Source organism: Larus michahellis, chromosome 7 (assembly GCF_964199755.1).
Source record: "Larus michahellis chromosome 7, bLarMic1.1, whole genome shotgun sequence".
Classification (NCBI taxonomy): domain Eukaryota; kingdom Metazoa; phylum Chordata; class Aves; order Charadriiformes; family Laridae; genus Larus; species Larus michahellis.
The window spans coordinates 29,017,376-29,043,876 of record NC_133902.1 but is presented as its reverse complement, the minus strand read 5'-3'; the positions used below and the strand labels follow the sequence as shown (position 1 = coordinate 29,043,876).

At 39.9% G+C, this 26,501-nt stretch overlaps 1 protein-coding gene across 21 annotated transcripts in view; it reads right to left on the bottom strand.

Moving 5' to 3' along the window:
* Positions 1-12,611: 12,611 nt before the first annotated feature.
* Positions 12,612-26,501, bottom strand: part of CARF (calcium responsive transcription factor) — a 37,598-nt gene continuing 23,708 nt past the window's right edge. For 7 of the 21 annotated variants that reach the window (XM_074594603.1, XM_074594602.1, XM_074594618.1 and 4 more), the window contains 7 exons: positions 25,545-25,675; positions 24,163-24,529; positions 21,937-22,632; positions 17,539-17,582; positions 14,094-16,130; positions 13,761-13,966; positions 12,612-13,541 (listed from right to left, as the gene is read on the bottom strand). In XM_074594603.1, the coding sequence (XP_074450704.1) occupies positions 22,514-22,632; positions 24,163-24,529; positions 25,545-25,675 (617 nt within the window). In that variant the 3' untranslated portion in view covers positions 12,612-13,541; positions 13,761-13,966; positions 14,094-16,130; positions 17,539-17,582; positions 21,937-22,513. The remainder of the gene's footprint in view (positions 13,542-13,760; positions 13,967-14,093; positions 16,131-17,538; positions 17,583-21,936; positions 22,633-24,162; positions 24,530-25,544; positions 25,676-26,501) is intronic. The other 14 variants (XM_074594615.1, XM_074594613.1, XM_074594616.1 and 11 more) reach the window with 14 other exon arrangements.

The window sequence follows — 26,501 nt, the reverse complement described above, 5'->3', positions numbered from 1 at the left end:
AGCCATCACCCTTTACACATAGAGAGCTAAGTCACAGGGAAATTAAATAACAATACCTGAGGTCATTCTTGCCATGGCAGAGCTAGGAAGCAGATACAGTTCTTTCTCCAGAGTCTTACTGCAGTGTTCTGAGATCAGTGGTATTCCTTCTCCCTCTTTTGAAATGTCTGGAGGATCATGCTTCTGAAACAGAAAATCAGTCCTATTTTCAGCATTTCATTCTTCATGTTAATCACAGTTTCTGTTCATAGTCTCTTTTTCTTTTTAGAAGAATAATCATTAAACATATACAGGCCTTTGCATATGGATTTTGCAATATAAATGACGCAGCCAATACACTGATACATAAACCAATGGGTTACTAGGAGCATGCGACCTGGCCTCTGATTGGTGTGGGTTTTGCTTTATAAGTGTCCAAGTGTCATCCTTCTTTGAGACTAGCAGATAATACAGTCAGCTTTGTTGCAAATGAAGACAATATTTGAACAAAAACAAAATAGCAACTCAGAAGAAATAACTGAGATCTTGTTGATATCCACCACAAGGGGAAATGAATGGAGAGGTGAAAAAAACCCAAAACTAAACAAACCAAAACAACCTGAAGAAGTTGGTTGATGACTTTTCTTACCACAGAAAAAGCAACTGCAGCTTGGGAAAGGAGGGAACGCCAAGACAGACAGAGAGATTTGTCATGAGAAAGGGGAGGTTTGAGACCTTGTGTGAAGGAAAACTCAGCGAGCAGCTTGTGCATAGCAGGCTGAAGCGAGATGGTCCTGTGGTAGAAGGGAGGAGAGCTCACAGCAGTGACAGAGAGAGGATGGGCAATGAGAGGCTGGTGGGTTTATTTCCTGGAACTTCAGCCAAAATAGTACAGTTGAAGGTGAGGCAACTAGTATGAAAGAGATGGGAACACAGTGAGTAAGGTTTTGGAACAAAAGCTTCAGTCTGAGAGTCATCATCTCGTGGTCTAGTCTTTGTCCAATTTATTCTTCTTCAGGTATAGTTCCTGCAGGGAGCAGGGAATGACTACTTTGGACCTTGTCAAGCCAGTTCTATCTAGATTTGCTCTTTAACACCTATAGTTTAGTGCAGCGATATTTTCTCCTCAGTTTTCCCTTTTTTTTCCCATATTAATTCTACCATTTGAGGCTAACAGACAATGAGCGTAAGTGGATTCCTACCAGGTTGCTCTACTTCACTCTACTGCTGTTATCCTGACACACTTTAATTAAACTATCTAACCGAGATCTGATCGGAATCCCACTTAAACAATGAATAGGTCTGCATGGCCTATGCAGGTTTGGATTATGCCCTGAATCGTGTTTGAGCTCATTAAGGTAGATTTGAGCCACTTTTTCAATTGCAACTGTGCCTTCAAACCCAGGGGAAAATGAACAGGAGTAACAAGGAGTAAAAGATGCCTTTCCAGAAAATCATTTGTGTATGTTTGCAAACTACTGCAAGCAGAAGACACATTGAACTGTGGGACAGGAAGCTGATACTCATCTCTGCAGGCACATCCCGGTTTAGTTCAATGTAACTTCCCTGCTTTGTCTTGGTATGCTTTCAGCTCTTTCTCTACAAAACAGGTCTTGCTTTGCCAGTTTAGCAAAAACCTTTCCCTCTAATGCCCTCAACTGGCACTTGCTGCACTCCGCTCTTCATTCCTGCTGGCCATTCTCCTGGCCAACAAAAGTGGTGCAGGGGAGAAGTACTCACTAACAGCCAAGTAGACCAAGGCCCCAAAAGAACTGGGAGGACAGCAGCAATTCTGTGACATTTTTGCCTGTCCATGCAGCCCTACTTGGAAAGATTTAAAGGCAGGAAAGCCAGATTAGTGTGGTGACTTTCTGCCTTTACTCCTTGGGCATGCCATGGGCTTCCTGTGTGAGTTCAGGCAAGCTGCTTGCCTCCACAGCTCCATCTCCCTGTTCAGAAAGGGGAATGCTGCTGTGAGGATACATTTGAGAACACTTAAACTCTACACTGATAGGGACTGAAAAATTAAGTTGTTCATGAACTCATCTCCTGACCAATCATCTGATGTGGCTTCTGTATCCAAAAAATCCAAGGACTGGGATCATCAGGGCACTGTGTTCAGCCTCCCCATGTTATAAGGGTATAGGCAGCCTTAAGGGATGCAGCTGAATGTTCAGTACTGTCATTTCCGGAGATGTCTTTGCTCTGCTCTCCCTGCCTACCTTTGCTCCAGGCCCATCTTTCTCCTTGTCCTGGTCCCACCCCGATTTCTTAGCTTTTTGTGGCCTGTTTTGGTACAGTCCATGGTTTCTCCAGCTTCTCAGTCGCAGGCATTGACTTGATTCTTGTCCCAGGACACTGCTCACTCTCCCTGTGGAGCCTTTAACAGAGCAGACAAGAGGAATATCAATACTATGACAGGAAGCTCAGTGCAGAGATCCCGTAGCGAGTGCCAATCCTGCCAGCTTTGGGACTGGGACTAATACTGACACCTGAGTGCAGCACTTAAGTCACCTGCCTGTGGCATTGTGCTAACAGCCATCCTGCACCCACAGCCTAGGCCAATCCCTCTCTAGCCTACAGCCTCCTGCCAATTCAGGGATCTCTCACGAGGCACTGCTTGCATGCAACGTACATGCAGCCTATGCGAGCTCCTTGCTGGGCAGCAAATGCTGTAGGAAGAAAATCCTAGGGCTGGAGTGAGATCAGTGAACAGATGTTACACAGCAATGACTTCCAGCCTGAACTCCCCTGTAAAAGTTTGGATAGAGAGATCTGAAACTGATCCCATCTAGAAGTCATCTGAGATACCAGAGCTTTCACAAATGCAATCTGCTAACTCTATTTTAAAAAAATGTCTCTAACAACTGGCTATTGCTAGTTGTTGCTGCTAGAAATTTGCTCGTTTTCTTCTCAGATCAGAAGTTACAGGCAGACCTTCAGAGTCTTCCTCTGCACTCCTCTACAGTGACTGTTCATCTTAATGCTAATTTAATTAGCAATTAGCGTAGGGAGGAAAGAAGCAAGATTGCATTGCTGCTGCATTCCTGAGATCTCTGGCTGATATTGTAGCCATTCAGGTGCAGCTGCAGTTAGACACAAATTAGAGCAGCTTCAAGGCTCTTTTTCTCTACACTATGAGGACGAAGGGCATAAACGTGACCCACAGATATACTTTCCCCATAGCTTGCAGGTCCTATACAAATACTGTCCTGAGAGCTAAAATCCTCTTTACTCCATGTATCCATCATTGTACTCATGTTCAGAGTACATCCAAGAACATGATCAACCACTTTGTAAAACCTAAATAGTATGTGCTACAATAGTCTGAGCCTTTTTCATTTCAACGTCTATTGTTAGGGTATAAATAGAAAGAAGGAAAAAAAAGGCTGACAGAATTTACAGGGAATCCAGCTAAATAAAAATGATGTCATTGGTGTTCATGGAGATGAACCGCTTAGGTGATAAAGGAACATGACTGCCTTGGATAGAGGATTCTCTACAGTGTCACCTATAAGACAGCAAGTAACAGCATCTTTTGGTACTTACAGCATCCCTTAAGAGTAAAGCCCAAGCAATCTAGCTTTATGCAATTGTGTTACAAGATACTGAGAAGAAAAACTTCAGCCCTCTGCACCCAGGTATATCCTAGTATCTTCTATTTCACAAACTAGACTGAGCTATTAATCATAGCAATCATCAGCACTTAATGTTAGGAAAACTGTAGTACTTAAGCACAGGTATCTTTGAAGTCAACCTGCTGTAATGCCTTCCCATCTTCAGCCCTTTAGCCTCTTGAACAGCATCTATTCCAGCAGGACAGCATGTTTCTGGCTGTAATATCCAATTGTTTCTGGCTGTAATATCTAATATCCACCTGTCTGTATGGTCCTTCCTATCTGATATATTGTACTTTCCCCACCATGGCTATTATGGTGAAGAGCAGGCTAAAGGCTCCCCGTTATGTCTATGCTGGCCTGACAGCACCTGAAAGCCCCTCAGAGGACACTGCTCCCTCCTTGCTGATGCGGAAGAGAAAAATCATGACACTGAACACTTCGCACCCCTGAACTGGAAAGGGTCAAAAAAGCCTCACACTTCCATCCAGCGGTATTGCACTTGTTTATCTTGCATTAAACACTTCACATTTAGAATAAACTAAGTTAGAAGAAGAACAGTTCAGCTGTACGTGCAGGAGATGGCTATTAAAAGTCTGTGTTTATGCGAGCCACCAGCACCCCTTGCCAGAGTGTGTGTCTGTGCATCACTGCCCTCTCCCGGGCAGATCTGCCAAAACTCAGCAGAGCAGTTAATTTTGCTTTTCCTCAGGCATTGAAGGAACATGATTGTCCGCTTACTGTTGCCCTGACACTCTCAGCAACCTCACTGAGCATCACACTGACAGCTGAGCTACTTCTAAAGGAATAAGGATTTGTTGAAATATAATTAAACAGGATAGAGGCAGTGGTCACTAGGATTAGAAGTCCACATGCCAAGAACTCTGAGTGATTAAATGGCTGTAACGTAAATTAAATTTGCTTTAATTATGCAAACTTAACTTAGATATTTAAGCTAGCCCATTTCAAGTGCGGCTGCGTTTCAGCCTCCAAAGACCTGGTGACCAATCTGCTTGCAACTGCCCTGTTACAGTGCAGAAACACAGGGAGGCAGCAAAAGAGTCAGTCAAACACGCTTCAGGATGTTACCTTGTGCTTTCAAATCTGTTCCTGGGTACTTTGGAAAATTCCCCTTGGAATACTTCTTTGTGCATATGTATATGTACAGTGCACTCATACACCTGTTCACACGTGCACGCATTCTCTTCTCTGATCATCCAGTCCTGCACACAGCAATACTGTCATGCTGCTTACGCTCTCTCTCTACACTTCCTTCCCATATCAGGGCTCTTCCAGGGTACAAATCCTGCCAGCTTCCTTTCCCAATCTTCTGTTCTGGCTAATGCTCTCTGTGCACACCTGGGTGTGCAGTTCCTCACCTCTGGCCAGTGAGAAACAGCCTTCTCTACAGCCTACTGCTGGCTGTTCATCTTCTTGATGAAATTCTTGGATGCCTTAGGTCCACCAGGCTGGCACAGCCTTCATTGTCTCAGAGGAGACCTTAATGAGTCCAAGATGTATTTGCCTTTCACTGCCTCAAATCCACTGAACAGTTGTCTGCTGAATGGTATCTCATGGGAATGCACGTGAGATGCCTGCTGTCAGCTCCTCCCTACCCTGAGACAGGGGCCACCCTCCAGCTCCACGACTGCTGGCTGAGCCAGAGCTGGGGAAAGGGCGCAACACAGAGAGGCTTAAGAAGCACGTCTCTTAGCTTTGTCCATCCCAGCAGTCTCTCCCAACTGAAGTCTTGCTATGGTGGGCGAGAAGGTATCGTGACAGGTCTGCATTTGTGCCTCAAGGAACTGGCTGAGCAAAGAAATGTAGCGCATCAGGACTTCTCAAGAACATTTACATGCCGCTTTCCTGCCTAGGTGCAAGACTGATGCCTGACCGAAGTCGCTATGGCAGGTACAGTCTGAAAGCTGCACTACCGTGAGCGCACCCTGTGTTACAGTCCCCCATGTATTCACAGGGATATGAGAGGGCTTATTTCCTCAGAGGAAGCTGTGAAGATAAATCCAGCCATGACAGAGAGGTGCTCAGACATAGAATAAATTGCAGCTGCAGCATTTCATTATCTGAGTGTCTCTGAAAGCCATGTGTAATTTCCTAAGCAGATAAATTCAGCCCTTCTAGTTTTGCCAGTGCTGGAAAAAGGTGCATTATAGTCATCAATGCCACTTTACTTCCCATCTGTGTTTCCTCAAGAATTGTCCAAGATACCACGTTTCACTCTGACTGTCCAAGCCATGAGCTCCCTCTAGTATCAAAAAGGATTAATGCAGTTGGTACCTTTGCCATCCTAAAGGAACAGAGTGCAAACGTTGTAAGGAAATATCAGTCAGATGAGGAAATTCTGCCCCTTTTCTTCATTTTTGACCAAAAAAAAAAAAAAAAAAAAATCCTTTAAGTTAGTTGCGTGCACATAGCTAAGTGCCAGCACCTTAAAAATTACGAGGCAAACATACAATGCCTGGATACCAGCTGATACAAGCTGAAAAAGTCTTTTTGATGTTGGCTGCAGAAAGCAGCAGTATCACTAATGATTCACAGACCATTCAGACCCTTTCCTGAATTCTGACTTTACATTCACTGAAGTAAAAGAAAGACTGTCATTGACCACAGCTGTTACTGATTTTATTAACTTTTCTTAAATTTAAATATTTAATTAGGACAAAACCTCTAATTCTTCTATAATGCATGTCAGATTGAAAACAGCTTGGATTCTATATTCTCTACTCAAAGGTAATAAAAAATAATCAAATTACTGAGTATGTGACTAATTTACAATGTAGATTTCAATGACTGGCTGCTCAGCACAGAAGCAGCAATCCAAGGTAATAGCCATGCTAAAAGTTCTTTCAAGACACAAGCAAGTTAGCTAACACTTCAGGAAATATGTATCTTTAAATGACTGTCTTTGTAAAACAGCTGAACCTACTATAAACAGTTTCTAAGGTTCTTGCCTCATCGAGCTGTCACATGAAAACAAGCTATTTGCTTTTTATAGGATGACTGAAAATGGCTTCACGCCAACAGTTGTTTATAGCAAGTTATTATCAACAAATGACTGAGTCTGATAAAAAAATCATATACATAATTACATGTGTGTGCGTGTGCGTTCTGTGAGGCTATACATACACACACAAATCTCAATTTTCTTGCAGCCTCCAGAAGTATATCTACTTCCTAAATTTGCTGTGTCTCAATGCATACAGAACAACCTGGTGCACAAAGAACTGGCAACATTTGGAAGAACTGCTATTAATGTTGGCTGAGCAGAGAGCACTTGTCCAACAGCCACCTCCTTTTGTAACCTATTGGCCTAAGTGGCCATCGCCCACCCTGCCCAAAGCCAAGAACTAGAGAATAGACAGTCTGGGATAAAACATATTCCTTCCAAGCAGCCTGAAGGAGGATTGGGAAAGTACCTTCTCACTCCAAATGCTACAGAAATAGCTGGATGACTTAAAGAAGTTCAACCAGCTGCCATCACTGAGCTCCCACCTCTGCTTTCTCTTGCAGCATTGCTCACTAATTCTCCTAGAAGTCTTTTGATCTAACATGGGTACAACCAGAAGAAAAACAGGGGTCATATCAATCTTGTATTTCTTTCCTTGTTCTCTCATCTGCTGGATATAGGGGTGATGGTTGCGTCCCCTGCCAACACTCAATAGCTCTGTAGTTATTGTTTTCCAAACAGCAGCACCTTCAGCCTGTCTCTGTTGCTTGACTCTGTAAATGACAAAAAATTTTCAGCAGGGCATAGACCTTCCAAAGAAAGAGTGAGGTCTTAAAGACTCTGTAATTATAAGTCAGTTATCTACTGCCACTCAAAACAAACAAGTCTAATAAAAGACAGCAGAAATGGTTTTGGATGTCTCACTCTGTGCTAATTCTCTAATCCTGTCTGACCGTGCTTGTCCCTGTATAAGTGATAATGTCATGAACGAGGATTAGAACTTCAAGATGTAAATTAGCAATGAGAACCCACCATCCAAAAATCAAAATATTGCCTGCTTTCCTCATACAATATATTAAAACACCAAGTCAAGTAAATTATATAAATTAAAGAAATAAAATTTAACATTAAAAAAACCTAAAAACCCCAAAAGAACGGTACTTTTTGTCCTAGTAGTTTAAGTCAATGTTAACACTCCTTTCTGGCACAAATGAATCGGACCACTGGCCTATTTAGTCAAATAAACTGCCACTGAAAGTTGCCAGTACCGGCTTATTTCAGGATGAATTGCAAGGGATATTAACCTCCCCAGATCCCCAAAGAATATCCTGTAATTCTTTATCCCCACGAGTTCATGGTTAGCTTGTACTCTCTACACAAAAGGTTTAGATGGTTTCAACATAAAAACAGTAACCTAACTATGGATATTCTAAATTATCGTCCTAAATAATGTTTGATCTCAATACTACTTTGTGGACTTGTCCTTTGCAGATTAACAATGTATGTGGAAAGAGACTTCTTTTTTTCCACTTTCAATAATTGTTCTAATTTTTTAATTGGAAGTCCCTTTTTCAAAAGGAGCAGAGGAACTCTCAATTTATCTTCTGTGTAGTACACACACTGTTGTGTGTACCTTTATCATCCTGAGAACAAATGCAGCAAGAAAAACTTCCTCACATTTCCTATTAGCACGCTTTAAAGCAATTCAGGAAGTTGTCTTTAGAAGTGAAACTTTCAAGAAGGATGTATCAGTTAATGCTAGTTTTTGTTCTCAGGCATTATTACTTCAGAGCACCAACCTAAAGCTAGGTTCCGTTGTCGCAGGGGTAAACAAACCGCTAGATCATTACCAGTTCAGCTTAGATTTGAAGTAATAACCTGGCCTACATCTAGATATGCTAAGCATCTATTGAGAAATTAATAGAATATTTTTCTGTTAAAGGACAAGTACTGTAGAATGAAAATTGTCAAATTTACCTATTACAGCAGAAGCTAAATTCACAACAGCTGAAAACAGGTCAGATCAGTGTGGTGCTTTTGCTGCTTTAAGCACCTACATTACAAATGCCTAGCATTTGTGAATAATTAGGTCCCCAGTTTCTTGCCAAATCTCATGTCAATTTATACATTCCAGACACTTGAAGTTCATCACCTCATTACCTCATTTTTCTTTCCAGGTACTAGGTAAGAGACTTCAGCATCTCTCTGGGTACATTTTAATAGAAATCTCTCAGGATAAGTTTTTTTCTCCTCAAACAGCAGCATGTTAGAAGTGTGTTAATTGCTCAAGCACAGAATTGGGTCAAATAAAATGGAAAACCCTAAAGCCTACATCAAGATATCTCGCACAATACAGCGCACTCCTTGCAATCTATACTCTGCAATAAGTGACTTTTACGTTAATGGGAGGATAAGGATGTGGAATAATCAGAAGCTACAGTTACTGTGTCCATCTTGCCAGTGCACTCTATACACATACAGATTATTTTATATAAGCTCTTGCTATCACAGATTGACTGAACAGAGTCATTTACACTGGAGGGGGCCTCCACAGGTCAAGCGGCCCAATCTTGGCTAAGGTCATGAACAGATTCACATCTAAGCACAGGAAAATTCCAGCCCTGTATTCTTCACGCGTAAGACTTCTCCACAAGTAGTTTACACAGATATATAGCTGAGGAAAATCTCCACTAATCGGCTCTTTCAAGCTGTCTTCCTTTTCATAAGACCACTTTTTACAGGATCATTATGCTTCTGGAATATCACTAAGGTACCAGACAGACATTTCTCTAGCATGAACTTGTTGCGAGTGGAAGTAGGTCTCGAAATTTCTCAAGAGATTTAATGTAATGGAAGAGCATGTATTTATGGTTTGATTACTCACCTTTAAGCCCAGTGCGACAAAAATAACCCTCGAGACCAATCAAGGCCTTGCCAGAAATCCCTACTCCCTATTTCATGTTTCACCGAAAACTTTAATCAGCTTACCCTGGCAACGTTCAGAACATAGTGCTATAGTTCTGATTACCACATTTCAACAGTATCAACCTCCCAAATACATGGAAGCATAAATTTTACAAAGATTACAGCATTTATTACAGATGTAATCAGTCAACATACTTTAAATATCATAGTAATTACATCACACAACTTCTCACCTGAACTGAAAGGGGGACAAGAGTTTTATTTTACTCCTAGTTATACTCAATGGATATACAAACGTGAAAGTATCTTGGAAACTTGAAAAGACTCTCAATATTTCATCTGAAGGGTGTATTCCACAGAAGAAAACACAGGTGAAAATAGCTGAGGACATAGACACATTTCCTCGTCATAATGAAAAAAAAATTACTACTGGAAAAAAACCAGTATGTACGCCCAAGTTCACAGCAGCAGTCCTGGAGGGATGACAGGCATAAGAAAGTAGCAATAGTCAAGAAAGTATTATTTCCCCTCTGTCTCCCTTCTAATGCAAAACAGGGTGAACTACAAATTCGAACTCAGATTTATTTTTCCAACTTAGACTTTTAAAAATAGAGTTTCAATTTTTGACTGCATCGGTGCTTTTAAACTGCTTTCTCAAGCAACTCATTTGAACTGGGATATGGTAAAATGACATTATAAATTAACTTTAACTCAGTATGTGGCTTAACTAGAGGCTCCTTTCCTTGCTCAGGTTGAACGGGGAAACAAACTTGTGTGGGTGCTGCTGAGAACGTTTTGAAAATTTGTGATAGTATACCCAGGTCCACCATGCCAGCTTGGATCATGCTCCAGGATTTAAGAACACGTTCTATGGGCTTTTCAAAAGGAAGAGTTACTTTTGGTGCATATTTTCTTTGTGATACAGACTTTGTTAGGTTGTCTTCAATATTTTCCACTGCTTCTCTTCTAGAAATCTCTGACACAGCTCATTGTCACCAAGACGACCACCAAAATATTTGGTTGGAAAATTCCACTTCTCATGTAGCCAAAGGTTAACTAATTCATTCTAGTGGTCGTGCTGCCTCTGGGATGTGAAGTATCGTAGCTTTGTTTACTAATTTGGTCAGAGAAGATTTGTGTACCCTTGCTTCGATGATTTACAGAAGTTAGTACAGTTTGCTGTCTAGATAAAAATTAGTTTTCCAGAGATGGAATTAAGGCTGCTGAGAAGGCAATACTGGCTTAAGATGGCGAGTGAGTACTGACATGTTGAGGAATCGAAGGGAAACAATTTTTTGATGTTGTCATTGTTGAATCGTAGCATTCACCAAGGGCTGACACCTGAAGCACAACTACTTTTGCACAGGTCAGCAAGTGTTTATCATATTTGCCCAAAGAGTAGTAAGTGTAGTTAATAAGTAATGGTGTTATTGGCTACTTGACCAGCACTTACTTGGATTCCTTCTTGCTGTTTTAGAATCAATCGGTTAACCTTTGGATCAGAATAAATGTCAGCATATACACCAAAAGTATTAACCTGTGGCCAATGTCTGAAAGATCTTACCTTACTAATGACAATTATGCTCGCTGACTTTATTGTACCTTCTGTTACCACTTGTCCACAGTGAAACCTTTCCATTTTGCAGTTATTAACTAATCTTACTAGTGATCTCTCAGATCATTTTGCAAAGAAGTCCACAAATCTGAAATAAAAGGAACGGAGGCATTTTTTTCCACAGACTGAACTGGCTGAATAAAAATACATTTTGCTATGAAAACATCAATCTTTTTACAATTGCAACTAATAAACCCTAGGCTGCAGCTCCTGAAGATGCTAAATTTGGTTCCAGGGTAGTTTGCCTGCCTTTTTAGATGCCAAATTCACTTTGCCTTATCCAAGATTTTTTGATAGATAGGGAACACGGATAATCATGTATTCTTCCGGAGCAGCTGATGGCTAAGCAAGCATGACTGCCCCCAAGAGCTGCAAAATGGGGAATTCTTTCCCTTTCATGGAACTTCAAGAGAAAGGAGAATTGTTATATGCATTTCTTCTATGGCCTTGACACAGCCAGGAAAGATTACGGAATAGATTATTCAGTAAGTAAACAGTAAGACAATAATCAAAAGTGAGTGATATCACTGGAAGAAATTACTTGATGAAATTATAACGATGGTGCAATCCTTTCTGAAGCTCATCTAATTTATTATCTTCTTTAGCCACCACAAATAGCTTTGTGTCCTCCATACAGACAGTTAACAATTCACCATATTCCTTTTAACAGAGAATATTCCTTTCAGAGTGAGACGTGCAAAGAGAGCAAGAAATTAAAGATTGACTTAGCTAATACTAGGAAACTATCCACCAATTTTTGTACTCCAAACAGTGCCCCTATTAGAAACCATTAAGTGCATAATGTCACCTGTATCTTGTCTAGATACCCTGGGTGGCCAGTGCCAAATATTTTTGGTAGGTCGTGTAACAACTCACATAAAAAACTTACCTTCCAAGGAAGTTCCCTTCTCATTCAGGAAAATAATCTCTGAAAAGCACAGGAACATAAATCTCATTCTCAAACTCTGCTTATTTCTTTTTCCAAGATTAATAGTACTTTCACCAAAGATGCCACTCAGCCCAAACTTTGCCCCCTTCTGAAGCACAGTTACATATAACGCTGTGAAGATGCTGCATCCGTAACATCTGTAAGAACAACACTACCAAAGTAGATAAAGTAGAATCAACTGCTGCAGCATCCTTTCCCCAGAATGATTCTTCAGTGCTAAAACCGGTAAAAATATGGCTGGTATTCTTCTCCAGCAGAAAAGAAATGGATTAGACCTGTTCCTGAGTTGACTCTGCAGCCTAAGATTTACTCTAGTGAAAAAGTGAATAAGCAGAACTTGAAAGGCCTAACCAATACATCCAAAAATGCAACTGCTGAGCCAAACAAGGTGTACTCCTTCCTATTCAGGATGATTTCTTAAAAATTAAAGTTTCATCCATTTTGTGTCCTACTTAAAAAATTAAAGGCAATACTGGAATGCAGTGATCAAAGAGAAATCAGTTAAGTATTTTCCACTGTGACTTGAGTCCAGATATAAATTTCAAAGAACTTGACTCGATGTGAGGAAAATTAATTTAATTTATTGCCGATTAAAATAGCGAGAAACAAATACAAATTAAAACAGCACCTTCTCCTCATGCTTCCTTCTTTCCCCAGGCTCAACTTCATACATTCACCCCAACTCCTCTACCTCCCCCCCACCCAAAATAGTGCAGGGCAAATAGGAATGAGGGGGTTGCAGTCAGTCTGTAACGGCTCCTTTCTGTTGCTCCCTCTTCCTCATGCTTTTCCCCTGCTCCACCACAGGTCCTCTCCGCAGGCTGCAGTCCTTCAGCATAAGCCTGCTCTTCCATGGCTCCTCTCCGTGGACTGCAGTTCCTTCAGGAAATCTCCATCTGCTCTGGCATGGGGTCCTCCATGGACTGCAGGGAAATACCTGCTCCAGCTCCAGCACCCAAAGCAATTTCTCATTGTCCTTCTCTGACCTTGGTGTTCAGAGGCCTGATTCTCTCACTTTCTTCCTCATTCTGCTTAAATACACTCTCTTAAATACATTTTCACAGAGGTGCCACCAGCTTCACTGATGAGCTCAGCTGTGTCCTGCAGTGGGTCCATTGCAGAGCTTGCCACAACCAGCCGTGTCCTGCGTAACTAGGCACCTGCACCCAGTACAGAAACATAACCAAAAAGCTGGAGATTAAGAACTTCCTGACCCGGTCCTGTGCTCCCCTTCAAGTTGTACTGAAAGAGTCACTTGTGGGGTGCACAAAGGTCCAGACCCACAGACTGATCTGGATTCAAAACAATGTAAGGGGGAGAAGGACAGTTATTTGTGCTGATAATTTGCTGGTACACATAGTGGAAGATGCTGCTCTCATCCGCATGGCTTGGCAGTTGTGCTGGCAGAAAGGAAATTCATCCCCAAACATGGGAAACTGAGGATGATAGAGCAGTTTTTTCAAAAAGAGACATTTTCGTTTCTGTGCTGCTCTGGATAGGAGAAAAAGGCAACAGGAGAAAAGCAGACAAGTGGTAGATGAGAATGTGTTAAAACAAGCCCCCCACTCCCAAAAAGTGCCGAGTATGAGTACAGTGGTAGGAGACAAAAAAAAATAACATGAGAGGCCAGGGAGAGGTAATTTTATGGCTTGTATTATGTTCAAAGTTAGACATGCACTAGAATCTGACATGAAAAACCTGTGCACCCACCACATTATTGTGAAGATACTGATTTAAAACTGGTAAAGCTCTCTTTCCACATCTGTTCTCAGTAGAAGTAAGAAGCTCAAGAAGGATCCCACTTTCTTCATCTCCTTTCACGTACAAAACACCTCAGATGTGATAACAGCTTTGTCAACAGCCAAGAAGAACATGGAGTTGTTACACCAGTTTGCATTCAGAAGATAACTGGTGCACTGAAGATAAAAGCAAATATACACAATTACTGTTCTAGCTTTTATTAGATGTGAGCTCAGAGCATAAATAGCACCAAAGTCAACAATAAAAAAGTTGTATATTAAAAAGAACAAACCCCAAGTTTACCATTTAAAGGGAACCACTTCAGGCAGAAGAAACTGCAGTCTTGAGCTCTAACTGTGAGAGCTTTCTGTCTCCTGCAAGCAGCTCTTTACAAACTTCACTTCCTCTTCTGTTCTCCATTCTGGTTTCTTGCTGGTTATCTGGAGTACTCTCAGAGGTTAAGTGATCCTGAGAAAACACAGTGAACTAAGAGCTAGACGTAGAAGCCAAAGAGGAAACACCTGCACACTTCAGAAAACTGAAGTATCATCTGTAAGAAACATAAATAATTTGTTTCCAATTCCCGCTCCCATTTAATTTTAGCTTTAAGAGAAACATCTATGAAAAAAAGTTAAATTTATGTCTAAAAGAACAGTGACCTGACAAAGCGCAAATGAATTTTTAGCATAGTCCTTTAGGAATTAAACACTGTACACTTAGATCTAGGATAGATTTTTTCTTTTTTTTAGGCCAAATTTATGGCTAGTTATCAAAACCATTGTTAGATGGTAAGTCGGGGGGAAAGGGGAGGAGAAATTGAGATTTGTTTTCCTCCCACTGCTGACCAGTGTTTTTCTCAAGATGTTTAAGAAAAGGTACTCTGTGAGGAGGGTACTAAATGAAGAGCAAGAATGCCTAATTTTACCATTCATTCTACAGTTGCTTGTTCCTTCTACCAGCTCCCATTCTTAACACAGCTTAAATTCCAGCATGCCTGAGGGTGACTGTTCTAGGTGCTTCCAACTCACTTGGACTACGTACACTGGTCATCAAGTTTTCATACAGGGAGACCTCTATGTTCCCTTACGCTGGAGAGCAGAATTCCACAAAGCCATCCTTGAGGAGATAAATACAAGCAGCTCTGCATCAGGTAGAAACACAAATGCAGCTCTTGGGAGCTGGAAGAAACTGAAGGCTTTTCTTCTGCTCAACAAATACTGCAGAACACATGGGCACGGCCTCAGAATTTCTCCTTAGCTCACTTAAAGCTCAGACTATGACCAAATTCACAGCTGAAGGTTCTATCAGTTCTTGAGACTGGACCGTTTACGACACCATTGTTTTCACTAAACCAATGCAAATTCCAAGCACAAAGAAAATTTGTCACATCCAGACTTGATGTGACACAGATGTTTATAAACAAACTATGGTTTTCAGATATTGTTATTTACATGCTGTCAAGTGACCAGCTCAGATTATGAAAATGAAAAGGAAGTACCCTTGTGTGATGGGAGAGGTGGTAAATAAGGATTCTGATATCATCCCTGTTTCCCGCCCCACCCACGTGAGTTTGGTTCTGTAATTGCTGTTCTTTTTTTGTGGAAGACCCTGAACGCAGTGATTTGCAGTATAGATGGAAGATCACCTACAAACAGGAACAAAAGTGCCAAACCTTTGAGGATCTGAACATGATGGTTTTGAAGGACAGTTTGGTATGTTTCCTGTTCTGGATAAAAAGAAAAAAAAATGGAAAAGGCTTTGATTGTTTTTAGGTTATCACAGGGTTAGAAGTATACACTAGTATTTCCTCATAAGAAATTTCTGCAGAAATACAACATTGTTGACCTTAAGTTAAAGCTTACTCTGTAAAAGCATGTATCTGAAAGGACTTCAGACAAGTGTTCTCCACTATTTCTTTATAAAACAAGCTTTCATTTACTTTAAGAAAACATACACAGACAATACAAAGATCAGGAGGCTCCACTGGCCTATGGTTTCAGTACAACATGCAAAGACAGCAATGCATGGATAAGTATTCACTAACAAGTTGGTACACACTCATAAAAACACTGACATCTGTCCAAACAATAGGCATCCTGTCAAGCAAATCAGAGACACAGTAATTCTAATACTTCAGAAAGGGAAGATTTACTTTTGTTCTCTATTGAAAAATCCTCTTTCTCCCACCAAAGAATGTGGGCTTTATAGGAGTCATCAACCTTTAATCTCCTGCGTTCCATTCCTGCAGGTCCTCCCATAAGATCTTACACGCTCTCTTCATGATCTTCATGCCGTTTGCAGGCTTGTACAACTTCTTGAATGGGCAAGCAGGAAGAACAGCTATGTCAGAACACAAAGACAAATCATCACTGTTTCTCAAGGGGTGCATTCAGGACTAGCACAGAGAACGTTGGTCTGGAATAAGCACACTTGGACTGAACTCCTCCCTCTCCCACTGGTCTGCCAACACACACCCCGCTCTGTTTCTGGCTCTTGTGCCATTTGATTTCCATACCTAATTACATTTTAAATAGTATCTAGAGACAAAGACTATTCTACAAAGAGCAGGTCTCTGACCTTTCCTGAACCCACTGAACTATCAACATTTAACCAAAAGGTAAAGCTAAAATTTTAAGAGTATTTTAGTGGTAGCTTATGCTCCATTGATACTGTCACACTGTAGAAACCCAAGTACATTAGAAAAATGACCAAATGGCAGATCCAATAGTATGTACGTTTTTGGTCTCTAGTTTCTTCGTAGTGAGGACCCAGCAACTAACTCTTATGAAATCACTATACTACAAACAGATTTCCATCCTCCTATGAGCCTTATCAATCTCTATTAGAAAAAAGATCAGGAAGAGCGAGAAATTTAATTTGCTTAGAACAGCATGCTCTTGTTTAAACAAGCAGACTGTCATTAGCAGAAGCCCAGTACATGCCAAATGACCAACTGAGCTGCACTGCAGAGACCTAAGGATGGTAGTAAAAACATGAATTCCAATTATCTACATCAAAAGATCTGATTATATGTGCCCTAAAATATCCGTATCATTTAACCACAGTTAAGTGTAATCACAGAATCACAGAATTTTTCAGAGTTGGAAGGGACCTCTAGACATCATCTAGTCCAACTCCCCTGCTAAAGCTGTATTAAAGAACTACACGCAAACAACTATATTCATGTCCCCATTTCCCCCCCCTTTTTTTTTGTTTCAAAATACAATCAATCCCTTACGCATATACCACTTAGAACTACTACGCATCCAACGTCAGTTCTTCCATAAAGAGGTTATCATATGGGCGCTGTTTGCAAGTTTTCTTCTATCTAGTGCAGGCTAACGGATTACTGATGAGAATTACTCTCACAGCATCCAATGCTCCTAATTTTCTGTTCAGGAAAGACTCCCTAGGACAAGGACACTCAGTATTTGTCCTCAGAAAGCCTTCCATGCTTTTAAAATCCCTTCTATACCAGAGTAGGATGAGGCCCGAGATGACAAACACCCACTAATACTTTCTACAATACACCGGTACTGTTTATGATCACTCCTTTGACGACTCTCCAGAAAACACATCAAATCACTTCAGAAAATAAACACGTCATTTGTCGCATGCATTAGAAATGGAGTGAGATACTAAGGTGTAACTGCTTACATCGGAAAAAAACCCCCACAAACAAATGCATATACACTCCTGTCATGTGACAAGATGTTTGCCTTCCCCTCCTCCTCCCCACAGATCATACCTTAGTTGATGCTTGTTGGACAGACCTGCTGGATAGCTTCTGACCTAAAAAAATCAACACAGCCTGTTTTACACAATGCTTTTTTCATTCATTAATGAGGTGCACTGTTGCTGGGAGAAGACAGTCATTACTGATGGGATAGGCTCTGAAGTTTATTTCTACAAAAGCTTTGTTCAGAAGGAAAGGGCAGATCACAGAAGATTTTCTCATGAGAGATCCATGAAGAATAGTAACTTGTCACAGCATCATCCTCAGCTATACCACACTTTCTTTCCCTGATAGAACAGATTCTTCCTGCCTAACTTTCTGAGAACATATCTGTCTGAATAGGCTTAAGGGAACAAATTTTAAGTTTGCCAACTGACAGACAAGTCAACAGCCAGCTACTTTCCACAGCCAGAATCAGGAACTCAAGGGGTATGAAAGGAAAGAGGCCTATTGCTCAATATAAAGCCCTAACAGCTGGCAGAAATTATCCTTTTCTCCTTGTTTTCTCAACTCTTTTCAGCTGCTGTGAATGTAACAAATGTACTGTGAAACGTGGCTGCCTAATATTCATCTAGGTAAGGATGAAAAGCCACAAAGCAAGCATGGAAAAAACTTAATGAAATTAAATGGAACATATGGACTTAGGACCCTGGGGAAACAGTAAGAAAAACTGACAGGAGCACATCTCACCAGCATTTACTTGTGCAGTGAACTCACCAGCTGCTTCAACAGTGTAACAGTGAAACATTGAGAACTGGAGGGCCTGAGGGCATGGGACTTGAGCGGAAGCCCTAATAGGTGCAAAGGAAGAGAGACTTGGGTGGATACTGAGCATGCTAGAGATAGACAGAGCTGCAGTCAGAGGGATGAGGAGAGCAGCAAGTTAATTCAGTTGGGAAGAAAAGGTATATTTTCCTTGTTAATACGTAAAGGAAAGGAGTCTATGCTCCTGGGTTGAAGGTCCAAGAGGAGTTTCTTCTTATTAGAAGATAAGAATGGGTGTCTCAGACCAGACTCAGAAGTCATTTAGCTGCCTCTAGTATTCACCAAAACTCAAGCAGCTCTGTTGGTTTTGAGGTCAGGACAGACTTTCCTTTTCTTCCATACCTTAAAATTCCTACCATGAACTCACCCTATCCACTACTGGCATAGATTCAGGAGCTGCACTGAGCCTTTGCAATGGGCTCCCAATCCCTTTCCAGGGCCCCAGACTGCCCCCCAGCGCAGCTCCCTCCAGCCTTCCCTGCAGGACCCTTGCCTTTCATACATCTTCAGAACCTTCTTCCACATGGTCTCCCTGGAGCCGTCCTACTTGATCTCCGTCATCCCCAGAAACCACTGCCCTCAAGTAGCTCTTGTATTTCTCCCCATGAGCCCCCATAACCACAACATAGACCATTACTTTAAAAGAAAAAGTAGTTTACATTTGAATAGGAATATTATACATTAAGTTACTATATAAATATATATATAGACATACATATACAGACACTTGTCTCAATTTTGTACAAACTGCATCAATCTTCATGCCACATGAAGAAGTCTGGATTTTTGAACTGTGTGAAGAGGACTCATTACCACTACTGGTCTCCATCCAAGAGGTTGCCGGCCTTGAATGAGAGCTTTGGACGTGTGCCCTTTTATGTCTTCTCTACATTTTAGCAAAAAATTATTTTTGCATGCACATACATAAGCGCAGCCCCTTCTTGTCAAGCCAAGCAATCACTGTTATGGGTAACCAACAATGAGGATAAATTGGAGAATAATTTGTTCATTTACAGTACTGTGGAAGCTCAGGATTTCTAGGTTTGCAAAATAAATGCTTGAACATAACAACCACAAGAAAACAAAGTAAACATCAGAAAAACATCTACAATTCCAACACAAATAACCAACTACTTTGCACCAAGCTACACAGCTTTCTTTGAAAAATCAGCCTCGAGTATTCTATGCAAACAAATTTAAGTGCATTGAAAGTGGTATTGTTTACTTGTGATTTTTTCATATACATAATAGAGCCTTTTCTGTAAAATTCAGGTGGAAATTAGTGAACTAAGGTGTTAAGCTGAATATAGAGACTGGATATGGGTGATGAGTTTGTGTTCCTCCATTAGCAACATATACAAAACAAACATAAACATACTCTTTAAAGAGGAAAGATTATGCTAAATTTAAACACAACACAGTAATAAATTGGAATATGCATTTGGAAGACAAAGAGCTGAAATTCTGTGAAAAAGAAGGAAACTGAAAACAAAAAATGTGAGTATTGGCTGAAGAAGCATTTCAAATAAGATTTTTCATTGAACAGAATTGCAACTCTCATCCCCAGCTTTTAAAAACAACTAATTATTTACTGCTTCTTTAAATTTCTCCTAACTTTTTGTTCTATTGTTTTCAGGGCAGATTACAAAATTCATTTCACAGCCTACAATTCAAGATGGACTAAAAGAGTATTTCCTCCAGCTGTGAGCAGTAAACCAAAAATAGAAGTACCAACAGAAATATTGTTCAGCACAAGATGAGACTGTAGCTCACGGTGAGAACAGTGACTGTTAAAGAACAGCTCTGTTAATGAGGGAACTAAGCAAAAACTAATGGAAATGTAACTTCTCTTTCCTTATGTTTTTACTCCAACCACAAATGTGTCATCTGCTTTGAAGAAAATTAAAGCTGAAACAACCTCTTGCTAGTAATCTTTAGCTGTAATTTATTCTTTTGAGAATAAGCATTCTCAAAAATTAAGAACAATTCTCCAAAAATGAGTAATATTGAGAAAGGCAATATACTTCGGAATGCATGAGTTTAAACTCTAAGAAAAACCAAAGGTGATGGAATCACTGAATACAGCAGAGTAGGAGGAGGTACCCATTCTGGTATGTAGTTACTGAGTTGGAAAAGAAAAAGTGACTGCTGCCTGTATGCTCCAGAACTATGACTGCAGCAGAGAACATCCATTTAACAATTAACAACAACAACAACAACCCAGAAGGGTGAATCTTGTGGGATTTTTGCCTACCCAGAAGTGAGTACAGCAAACCTCAAAACAACTCAGTGTAGGAACTAAATATGAGAGACTCCAAAGAACTGAAGATTTGGCATGATAAAATATTGACTCTTACTTAATAAGAGCATGACCCTGTTGGAAAATTCTAATTTAAGCTAATTCATAAACATTAGCTTTAAATGAACAGCATTAACAGTGTTAATTAACCTCACAGAAGTTAGTATATTTTAAGGTAAGACTAAGATACCGCACCTACCTAACAGACGCTGCATATAAAGGTATTAGGAACCCAAGTTCAATTTGAGACACTTGAGAGTTTTAGCTTTAAATACTCGGGAGAAAATTAAAAATTAATTTTAAATGGCCGCTGTTTATATGATGTTTGTGAATGCCTTGAATGTATGTTAACAAATTTAACAATTTTAAAACGTTAATCTTCATGTTCACAGGATATTCCGAACACTTCCTCCTCTACATAAATGAACCAATCTTCTTAATGGTTTTGGTTTTTTGGGTTATTTCGTTTTTTGTTTGTTTGTTTTCTTTTATTTTTTAGTGTCTGAAAAAGAGAAAGTTCTCAGATTGTATTCTTGTACAGCATGCAGAAAAAATATCTAATTTTATCATCAAGTTCTCAAACATTTAGTAGCAACTAATAACAGAACTGCAGATATTGCTGTATACAAAATACTCTGAATGTTGCTCTAAGAATTCAACATCAACATTGTTTAACTTGCTATCTACATCGGCATCAGTTTCATTTCATTTACTGCTTTCAAGGGATTCCAAGTTATTTGTAGGTATATTTTTTTTCTTAAAGAAACATGTCTGTCACAGATTACAACTCAGTGCTTGTCACTTATTATGGCTTTGGCTTAAATATTGCTAAAAGATTTTCATATCTTCTATCATATTCATTTTTTTAGAGGTTCCTGGTAATTATTTTAAGTAATACGGACCACTTTAGTCTTGAAGCTGCCACCATAGAGAGATCAGTTTGTTTTCTGAATGTTATAGTGACAGCACACTTGCACGTATTGCTTGGATTTATATTACTTGCTTTGTTTTCTTGGGCCTCTCTTTGTTAGTAATGTATCCATAAGCCCTACATCACAAACAGCAGCAGGTTAAATCATATTTATCTGAGCTGATAGTGTAAGTGCATAAAGCAAAAGGTAGATGAGCTGAAATGGCAGCATCAACCATTTTTGATAAGACAAAACTCTTGCTTTTAGTTGTTATGAGCAACTGATAATACAGTACCACTGCAAAGGCTGCATGCAGCAATGAACACCATAATAAAGCCAGAACATAAGTTTAAAGATGTCAAAGTTGAAAACATTCACCGTTATAATTCACACTTTTCTTCATCAGACAACCTTAAGTTCACCTGGGAACCTCACCTTTCTCCTCTCCTTGATCTTCACACCTTTAACATTATGATCAGGTCAGAGTTGCATTTTCTTACACATCCATGTCCTTCATCACTTTGAAATTTAGCATCCTGGACCTTCGTTATGTCACAAGAACATTGCTGTATTTATACGCTTTACTGTTGGATTCTGTGGTCTTGGAGCTGGCAGATTCTATGATCTCTGTAGTGCTGTAACAGTCGAGGGTCTCAAGGAGACAAGCAAACCCAGCATTGTGATCCACATTCTAAAGCTAAGGAATTAAATTGTGGAAGACCTTCCGAAATGTCAACCAAAATGGGCCATTTGGATAGCATCCAAATTATTCAAAGCCTGAAACAGTAGAGAGAGGTGGTGTTCCACAGGGCAACTGAATGACCCGGAATTGGCAGTGAGCCACATCAGTCAGAAATCAAAACAGCTGTCTGTCAGAACTAGTATAAAACATGCCTAGTCTGAATGTCATAATACAACTTAAGAAGAATCGCATTACTTTGAGAGCACCTGCCTTTCCTTCCAAGACATTTAGAGTTCGTCGATTTGAAAAATCCTTCCAGGCTTCACAGATTTAAACAGGTGAGGAACTATGGCAATCTCTGATTTTATCTGGCTCCACAGACAATGCTTTTTCTCTTGGTTCTTGTTTAACTTGGCTCACACAGATAACACCCTCTGTATTTTCTTCAGCTTAAAAACAAAATAAAAATCAAACACTGAAGTTCACACTCCACTGATGATACTTCAGCCCCAATAACTTTAAAGTTATTTAAGCTTTTAAAAGAAAAATGTTTCAGTAACCCAAGCTAACAGGTAAAGCATGTGAAGTCAACTGCCATTTAGTTTGACAGTCAGTTATGTCATCCACTGTGCTATAAGACATCACAAGTTGACATGAGTTTACTGCAGTAAAATTAAATTTTACTGAAATTCTCTAATTTCTCTGAAATTCTTTTACCCTGAATGAAAACAGAATTTCTCAGGAGATAAGTCAAATTCAATTATAAAAGGAAAAACAACCAGTTACACAAAAATTTGAGTACAGAAGACAGAAAACTCCTTAAATTTAAGTTTGACAACACTGCCACAGTAAAATATCTCAATACTACTTTAACACCTACGAATCTCAGTATACTTCCTCATGTACCCTTTATTTTCTTTTTATTTCTTCATGTAGTCTTATAATTCCATTTTCAAAATATTACAGAATTTAGTACAAATTACATTTTGCTGACATGCAAACGTCATCAGGACATATGGAGATAATTATCGCTATGGCATTACGAAGGTGTAGGTTATGGTCTAGCACATCTTTACCTAAACGTTCCTGCAAAACTACTCAAGGGTCATCTTTTTAGAAGTCATAGATGACAAGAAAAGATAATACAGAAATAATAAAGTATTGCACAGGTAACATTTCAGACTCTCTGGAAAGTCAAAAGGATATGTTGCACTGATCTACATACGCTCCATATCTAACAGGTTTTCCTCAGCAAGAATTAGAAATCATTCTTTGAGAATGCAAGCTTTCATTCTCAATCAGGTTCCATGGTTGAGAATTCAAAGACTGTATCTATATTTGATAACAATGGTTTTAAGGAGCCTTCTATTTTGATAAAGTTATTTATGGTGTTTATTTTGTAATTTTTTTCAAACCAAAGCAATTACATACAACTCCAACTGATCGCTGCTAAAGTATATTGATGACTACACGATCTGAGTAGAAGTTTATTACAAAATGTCAGAAATCTGCTGGGACGGTGCAAAGAAAGAATTAATGAAAAAAACCCACATTTCTTTCTGAAGAGTCCTAACTAGATTCAGTAATGGTTATTTTATGTTCTTATTTTTCCTTTTAAAAAATTATTTTGAAGTCAGAATTTTAGCTAAATACGAGGATTTTTGGCAAAAATATTGTTTCCATGAAATAAGTTGGTATTTGGACAAAGAAACTGATAAGCAGTTTAACTAAGAAGTCATCTTTTTACAGCAAAACCTAAATTTCAGGGTTTGGGTTGGTGTTTGTTTTGTTTTGGTTTTTTTTGTTTACAGTCTGCATGTTTTCACAGAAAAAACTAATAAACTAATTAGGATCAGCTGAAAGAAGTCTATGCTGGAGTTCCCCATTATTAACACATTTCTCTCCTTTCTTCAAGACACACAGCACAAAATCCACCATGTCTTCTATATTTATGTAGAATTGGGAAGACTGCAACTTACTAAGTGCTGGATGGCTGTCCACAATCCGTACCGGAATAGTCTGTACATCTCCCAGGAGAATCTGATGGACTCCTCCTTCTAGGCTTCTGGAGTCATCTACCCCTCCAACTGCTACCAGCTGGCCCATGGTGACCACACTCTGATCAGAGCCAGGCGGAGTCCCAAAAGCAGAGGTAGCAGCGCTATGTTGAGTTAGGCCAGCACCTGCTTGCAGACTGTGTCCCTGACTAAGTACTAGAGAATGGTTGGTTATTGCACTCCCTATGGAATCCAGGAGACTTGCAGGGCTGGGAGGGGAATGGTTATTTACAGCTATCAGTGCTGTTGATCCATTTGTGGACGTAAAAGTTGACTGCAGCTGTAATCCCTGTGGAAGAGAAGGCACAAGTACTAACATACCAGTATTTGCCGCAGGAAGAATTTGCATTTAATGGCATGTCTTTTGCCATGATGGAACTTCTGACTTCCTATACTTCATCTCTTTTGAACAGTCAATCCCAGCAACCCTAGGCTAAAGCTGTATTAGAAAACAATTGGGACAATGGTATCCAGCAGCATCTAGAATACTACTTAATGACCATAAAAGTCTAATTTTGGATTGATACTCAGTTTCAAATCATTCCCCAATACTGCCTATTCCCACAAGAGGGGGGCAACTAAAACCTAAGCATACTGCTTCAAAAAAAGAGAGTGAGGTGGACCCCGGCTGTCTTCAGAAAGAGAGGGAAACAGTAAGAAGAACAGCACCTTACTGGAGACTGAATTTCTAGGGAAGGGATCATGTGTTTCATTGGGGTTCAGGAAATATGAAGGCAGCTTTTCAAAGAAGTATTCAGGGAAGAAGGCTAAGAGAGCCAGCTTCGAAGAGAGATGAGCTTTAGAAGAAGCTGTTTTAGTATGACATTCTTATCCCATTCTTCAGCCTTTCAACCTTGAAGTCTACAGATCTGAGCTGGGAGCATTTTAGGATTTTAACGTATTTTCTTATGAGGCTGGAGGAGGATTTAAAAGGAGTAAGTAGGATTGACTTACCTCCCCTCAGTTTTGCAACATTTTCATTATGAAATTACTAGACCTCTTGGGAAACTAATAGGTGGCTGGTTTGAGGCAGAAGCCCACTACCTTGAACTTCTTGGTTTTGCCTTCACAAGAGACCCTAACTTGAGTGTGTCAAAAGACGGTAGTGGGATCCCCTGCGCCACAGCTATATGCTAAATGTGACGTGCAAGAGAGGCCAAAGTAAGAACTGACAGCTATTTCAAAGTCCGTGTTACCTAGCCAGTGTTTGGGATCATTAGCTGTGAGGCAACTTGCTGTTCTCAGCTTGCCTTCAGCATTCCCAGCACAGAACATTTGACATTCTGTAAATAACTTGACTGTACCTGAAGTTGTGCAAATATCTTGGGCTGAAGTGAAGAGAGTGAAGACAACAGCTGCGCAGTTTCTGGTAGCAAGGACTCCCCGCTCTGGTTGGATTCTGCTTTGGTGGTGACTGACTCCCCTGCTGAGCTCCCTGCAGTGCCACAGAGAGGAAGCAGACAGTTACAACAAATTTCTTCTTCCCATTTAAAAGCCTCCCCTGCAAACTGAACAAACCCCTTCAATCTCAATATAGACATATAAAAAACATGTATATACATATATGTTGTTCTCTTTGCAGAACAACTTCGATGCTACGGGAAAAAAAGGCTGGGTATGAGGAAAAAGACAATACTGTAGGAAGATTGTATGTGCCTGTTCAGAGTGAAAAGAAAAGCACCAATAAATCCATTTTGGAGAGCAAAGTAATTGCAAGCTACCCTGGCTGCAGTTTTAATTTCTATTTATAACATAAAAGCTGAAACATTTCTATCAAAGCAGCAATCAAATAATTTGACAATAGACGCACCTCAGTAATGGCTCAGTAACAGACAGGCCTCAAAAGAAAACACTGTCTTCCAAAATAAAAATCTACACAGGAAATCCTCTAAGTTGAACCACTCCCTTCCAAACATCTTTGTGGAATCAGGATAACTTCCATGCAATATCACACCAAAAGTACATTTATCTGGAGGCCTTTCAGCCTACAGATTACATCATATCCTCAAAATTCTTATTTAATGCAAGAATGATGGACTTCATTTCCTGAAGACTTATAAAAATTGAGATTCACTTGTAGCAATTTCTGCAAGAAAACTTTCCATGGAATCATTTCATTTCCTGTTTGAGCCACCCAGAAGATTTTGGATAAGATTTATCCAGACACACGTAGATATTGCTTAGCCTCTTATTTTGCAGTTTCACTGCTTTAACTGCAAAAGAAGAGCTTGCCCTGTGCATGCAGATTAGCCTAGTGAATG